The following is a 6,750-nucleotide window of genomic DNA, read 5'->3' on the forward strand; positions in this document are numbered from 1 at the left end:
GTCGAGTCGGTTCCGACCCATAGCGACCCTGTACAGGGTTTCCGAGGGTGTAAATCTTTACAGGAGTAGAAAGCCTCATCTTTCTCCCGCGGAGTCGCTGGTAGTTTCGAACCGCTGACCTTAAGGTTTGCAGCCCAATTCGTAACCACTACGCTACCAGAGCTCCTTTAACTTGTAGGTAGGAATCCAATATTTAACTCAGCACACCAATAAAGCTCCTTATGATGATGGTCGGTAATGGAATGTTAGCTTAGAATGCTGAAAACGGCCTTTTTTTGTGTGTTAGAAGCTTCAGTGTCAATTTCCCCAAAGTACACATCTGACTTGGTGTGTTGGATTAGGGGCTGTTTCATTTGATAGACACGCCCTTTGTTTTTGACTTCTCAGATACTACCTGTACAACCTGATGTTCCAGACCTGGAAGACCTATGTGCACGGACAGCGGGATATGAGGAACAAGTTCTTGAGAGCCGAGCGTTATGGTAAGAAAAGGAGGTTTCCCTCTAGAGAAGTTGCTCGAGTGTACTTTTGCAGAAGGACAAGTGTGTTGTCTCAGAGAGGGAAGTTTTGCTTGGTTCCCTCTAATATTTTTCAGAATGGGTGACTCTGTGTGGGGATTCCCATGATTAGGCCCCTGTGGTTTTTTCCACATGGTGTGGTGCTCATCATGATGTGCATGGACTGTCTTGTTTCTGTCTTTTGGTTGCGGTGAGCTGGTCTGGTGTTTTCCATGGCACCTGGTGCTGCCATGTGGCTCACTCATTGGAAGGGACCAAGTACGGAGTTTCAAAAGTTAAATGCACTGTGCATTACCAGCTGCCTCCATTGAGACTTTCCTGAGGCACCCCAAATGCTACAGGTCACAAATATACCTGGTCAACTCCCTCTTCCTTTTGCTTTTCCTTTCTAAGTGAGAAGCTTTGTTTAGGAATGACTTGTTTGCTTCTCAGGGAGCCCTGGTGGCACAGTGTGTTCAGCTTTCAGCTGCTAACATGAAAGGTCTGTTGTTCAAACACACCAGCTGACTTCAGGAGCAAAAGATGAGGTGTTCTGATTCTGTGAAGATTAGCAGTCTTTGAAACCATATGGGGCAGTTCTACTCTGTTAAGTAGAGTCGCCTGAAGTCAGAATTGATTTGCTAGCAGTGGGTTTGATTTAGTTTTGGATTTTGTCCATCCCTCATGCCTCACATGTTATCTAAGATGGCCCTCCAAAGTGTCACTTGCCAGGCATGTTTCCTCTGGTCCCGCTGCCACTGCCTAAGAATGATACTCATCTTTTCCCTGTAATTACCTCTTTGATTGATCCTCCTGCATTTATTTTCTTCTCCTTCTCCTTCTCCTTGTGCATATAGGTATAAAAATAGGAAGGCCACTATTATAAAAAGTCAAGAAAAGGTTTTCACACTAACAAACATTCTTTAATGGGGAAGACTGGGTAAATCACTAAAGAGTAGACACATAGTAACTTGGGTAAAGAGGAAAGCCAAAAAAAGAAAGAAAAAGAGAGAAAGGAAGGAAGAAAGATGACCAGTTTATTCAGTGGGGGTAAAAAAAATCACCATCATTAACCTCAGCCAAAAAATAAAATGTGTAATAAGACAGCTCCACTTGGTCCTGATGTATTATCTTTCTTTCTTTTTTTTTTTTAAGTGTTTTATTGTGAATTATATGATAGTTTACATAGGAGAACATTAGTTTTACATTCATTCTATCGTACATCCTATCATTGCCATGGTTACAATCCCCTCCATGCATCATCAACCGACCAAAGGGCGTACCCTGCAAGCCTTCCCCCTACACTATCCATTTTTATCTTTTTTATGTTCATGTTGTTGTTGTTGCTAAGTACCGTGGAGTCGGTTCCAACTCATAGTGACCCTACACAGGGTTTCCGAGGCTATAAAACTCTACGGGAGCAGACTGCCTCATCTTTCTCCCACAGAACTGCTGGTAGTTCCTAACTGCCAACCTTGAGGTTAGCAGCCCAATTCGTAACCACTACGCTACCAGAGCTCCTTCTTTATGCTCATAGATTGCTGTTAATTTTGTCAAAGATTTTTACATCTGTGTTCATCAGGAATGTTGACCTGTAGTTTTCATTTCTTGAAATATCTTTGTCTGGTTTTGGCCTCAGCTCAATGTTGTTTTTGTTAAGTGTTGTTTAGTCATTTCTGACTCATAGTGACCCTGTGTAGGATTTCCGAGGGTGTAAATCTTTGTGGGATCATAAAACCTCATCTTTTTCATGTGGAGCAGTTGGTGGGATCAAACAACTGACCTTATGATTTACAGTCCAGTAGTTATCCTACAGATCAGGGAAATGCTGAGGCTTCATAAAAGTGAGTTTGGAAATGTTTCCTCTTTCTTATTTTCTGAAAGAGGTTTGTAGAATCAGTATTTTGGTAAAATTCACCAATGAAATCATCTGAGCTTGGAGTCTTCTTTATTGGAGAATTTTTAACGTTAAGTTCTTGTTCTTTAATAGATATAGGACTATTCAGGTTATCTGTTTCTTCTTGAATGAGCTTTGGTAGTTTGTGTCTTGTAAGGAATTGGTCCATTTCAAATTGAATTGTGCAAGTATAATGGGTATGAAGCTGCTTGAAGTATACCATTATTATAATCTTAATATCTGCAGGCTCTGTGGTGATCCTCTCTTTCATTCCTGATATTGATCATTTATGCCTTGTGTTTCTTGTTCTTGGTCTGTCTGGGTAAGCTTTATCAATTTATTGATATTTTCAGATAACCAGCTTTCTCACTGATGCATGATTTTTCTGTTTTTAATTTCTTTGATTTCTGCTCCTATCTTTATAATTATCACTTTGCTCTGCAAAAAACTGACTGGTTTTAATTTGCTCTTCTTTTTCTAGTTTCTTAAAGTATATATTGAGATTCTTGATTTGTCATCTTTCTATGTTTCTAACATAAGCATTTGAAGTCCTGGTGGCATACTGGGCTGTGTGTTGGCCTGTTAACCATAGCGTCGTTGGTTCAAATACACCAGCTGCTTTGCAGGAGACAGATGAGGCTTTCTGTTCCCATAAAGATTTACAGCCTCGGAAACCACCTTATACAGGGAAGTTATGTATGAGTCAGAACTGACTTGAGGGCCCACAACAACAACCAAACAATATAAGCATTTACTGCTTAACTTTCCCTAAGCACTTCTTTAACTGTATCCCACAAGTTTTGATTTTGATTTCATTCCCCAATTTGTTGCATTTTCATTTCTTTCAGTAAAAAATACATTATAATTCCCCTTGAAATGTTTTCTTGGACCCTCATGTATTACCTAGAAATGTGTTGTTTAATGCCCTGGTGTTGTTGTTATAAAGTGCCTTCCAGTCGATTCTGACTCATAGCGACCCTAGATAGGGTTTTGAGGAGCAGCTGGTGAATTTGAACTGCACACCAGAATGAAACACAGCCCGATCCTGGGCCAGCCTCACTACTGTTGCCAGGCTTGAGTCCATCGATGCTGCCACTTGGCCAATCCATCTCGTTGGGGGTCTCCCGAGCTTTTATCATAACACAGGGTAATTCATCTACCCTCCCTCCCCCCAATCTCCAGCTTCTTTTTAAAAATCTTTTATGTATCTAGATGCAAAGCAAAAGATGCGCCAAGCCTGGAAGTCCTGGTTGATATCTGTGGTAGTTCGTAGGACCAAACTTCAGATGCAGACTGCCGCCCTGGAGTTTAGGCAGCGGAATGTCTTATGGTGAGTATATTCAATTGTCCTGTCAATCAACAGTCAGCATTGTACTCAGCCTTGCCTTATTCTGCTGTGAAATTATGCTTCTAACATAATGTCTAAAAGTGTGTGTGAAATGAAGTATAAGATTAGATTTTTGTATAATCTTGGTGGTGGTGTTGTGTGCCGAGGAGTCAGTTCCCACAGCAACCCTGTATAGGGCTTCCAAGGCTGTAAATCTTTATGGGAGTAGAAAGCCTCATCTTTCTTCCATGGAACGACTGGTAGTTTCTAAGTGCTGACCTTTATGATCTTACTGAGCATTATATGAATACTTAATAAAGTCTGAACTCTGTGTTAATTTTGTGTAGATGTATGTTGACTTTTTTTTTTTTTTTTTAATGTAAAGGACCTTATTTTATTATTTTAAAGTTTTTATTGTGAACTGAGTGATAGTATACAGGGAGAACATTGGCTTTATGCCGTTGTTTCATTGCAATGATTACAATCTCCTCCATGCATCATCATTCAACAGTATTTGATTCCATTCTCTGCTTTGTTTTTGTTTTTTTTCTTTGGGGAAGGAGGTATACAGAAACACTCAGGAATATATAATAACTCGAACAACCAAAGGGCACATTCTCCAAAACTGCATCCTGGCCACTAGTACCTAGTCCTTCTCTTTCCATGAGCCCAGAGTCCTCAGCTGCTGTAAAGGACCTTATTTAATCTTTGCCATTGTTGTGTTGTTAGGTGCCATCGAGTCGGCACCAACTCATAGCAACCTTATGCACAGCAGAACGAAACAATGTCCGGTCCTGGGCCAACCTCACTACTGTTGCCACACTTGAGTCCATCGATGCTGCCACCTGGCCAATCCATCTTGTTGGGGGTCTTCCTCTTTTTCTCTGACCCTCCATCTTACCAAACATGATATCCTTCTCCAGCCGCTGTTCCCTCCTGACAATATGTCCAAAGTATGAGAGACGAAGTTTGGCCATCTTGGCCTTTAAGGAGCACTCTGGCTACACTTCTTACAAAACGGATCTGTTGGTTTTTTGTCAGCCCATGGCACTTTCAGTATTCTCCTCCAACACCATAATTCAAAGGCATCAATTCTTCTACGATCTTCCTTATTCACTGTCCAGCTTTCACATCCATATGAAGTTACTGAAAATACCATGGCTTGGGTCAGGTGCACCTTAGTCCTCAAGCTGACATCTTTGCTCTTCAGCACTTTAAAGAGTTCCTATGCAGCACATTTGCTTAATGCAATATGTCATCTGATTTCTTGACTGCTGCTTCCATGAGTGTTGATAGTTGATCCAAGAAGAATGAAGTCCTTGACAACTTCAATCATTTCTCTGTTGATAAGAATGTTGTTTATTGGTCCAGTGATGAGAATTTTTGTTTTCTTGACATTGAGATGTAATCCATACCAAAGGCTGTGCTCTTTAATCTTCATCTGTAAATGTTTTAAGTCCTCTTCACTTTCAGCAAGCAAGGTTGTATCATCTGCATATCTCAGGTTGTTAATGAGTCTTCCTCCAATCCTGATGTCACATTTTTCTTCATATAACCCACTTCTCGTATTATTTGCTTAGCAAACAGGTTGAATAAGTATGGTGAAAGAATACAACCTTGTCGCACATCTTTCTTAATTTTAAACCATTCAGTGTTCCCATGTTCTGTTTTAACAACTGCTGCTTGTTCCAGGTACACATTCCTCATGAGCACAATTAAGTGTTCTGGAATACTGATTTACTTTGCAATGTTGTCCACAGCTTGTCATGATCCACATAATCGAAAGCCTTTGCGTAGTCTATAAAGCACAGATAAACATCTTTCTGATAGTCTCTGCTTTCAGCCAAGATCCATCTGACATCAGAAATGATAGCTGTCGTTCCACGGCCTCTTCTGAATCCAGCTTGAACCTTTGGAAGTTCTCTGTCAATATATGATTGTAGCCGTTTCTGTATTACCTTTAGCAAGACTTTACTCGCTTGAGATATCAAAGAGATTGTCTGATGATTTCCAAATTCTGTTGGGTCACCTCTCTTTGGAATGGGCACAAATATGGATCTCTTTCAATCAGTTGGCCAGATAGTTGTATTCAAGATTTCTTGGCAGAGATGAGTGACTGCCTCCTGAGCTGCCCTGCCTCACTTTCTTGAAAGATTTCAATTTTGATTCCATCAGTTTCTGGTGCCTCGTTCTTTGCCAGTTCCTCAATGCACCTTGGACTTCCTCCCTGAGTATCATTGGCTCTTGATCATATGCTACCTCTTGAAACGGTCGAACATTAACCATTTCTTTTTGGTACAGTGACTCGGTGTAAAAAAGATAATCCTTTGTCATTCTATAATTGTTGTCTGTTCTTGTTGGTTCTCAGTCCACAGAACTTCCATTAGGATATTTTTCATAGCAGGGTTGGCTTTGGAAAAATTCCTTAGCTTCTGTTTATCCTAGAATGTTTTGATTACACCATCATATTTGATTGACAGCTTTGCTGGGTAGAGGATTCTTGCTTGGCAGTTTTTTTCTCTCAGGTTTTTATATATGTCTCCCCAGTGCCTTCTTGCCTGCATGGTTTCTGTTGAGAAATCCGAGATTAATCTGATTTGTTTGCCATTGTATGTTACAATTCTCTTTTCCCTAGCTGCTTTCAAGATCCTGCCCTTATCTTTGATTTTGGAGAGCTTGATTATTATATGTCTTGGTGATTGTCTTTTAGGGTCTATCCTTCCCAGGGTTTGTTGAGCTTCTTGAATGCTTATCTTTTCACTTTTCAGGATGTTAGGAAAATTTTCTTCCAGAAGCTCTTCAACTATCTTCTTTGTGTACTTGCGTGATTGTTCCTGTTCCGGAATGCCAATGATTCTTAAGTTATTCCTCTTCATGTTGTCCAACATGAATCTTAGGCCTTCTTCAGATTTTTTTTATGCTTTTTTGTGTTTGCTTTCTATCTTAGTAGTGTTGAGAGATTTATCTTCTAGCTCACTAGTTCTGGCTTCTATCTCTTCAATTCTACTCCTTTGCCCTTTCAGTGTATT

The 6,750-nt window shown here is 40.3% G+C and overlaps 1 protein-coding gene across 1 annotated transcript in view; it reads left to right on the forward strand.

The window, feature by feature from the left end:
* The window catches only part of SFI1 (Sfi1 homolog, spindle assembly associated (yeast)), a 92,164-nt gene that overhangs the window by 26,796 nt on the left and 58,618 nt on the right, over positions 1–6,750 (forward strand). The window contains exons 5-6 of the mRNA XM_006869308.1: positions 388–482; positions 3,607–3,724. Coding sequence (XP_006869370.1) covers positions 388–482; positions 3,607–3,724 — 213 coding nt within the window. The remainder of the gene's footprint in view (positions 1–387; positions 483–3,606; positions 3,725–6,750) is intronic.

This window comes from Chrysochloris asiatica, unplaced genomic scaffold (genome assembly GCF_000296735.1).
Source record: "Chrysochloris asiatica unplaced genomic scaffold, ChrAsi1.0 scaffold00128, whole genome shotgun sequence".
Taxonomy (NCBI): domain Eukaryota; kingdom Metazoa; phylum Chordata; class Mammalia; order Afrosoricida; family Chrysochloridae; genus Chrysochloris; species Chrysochloris asiatica.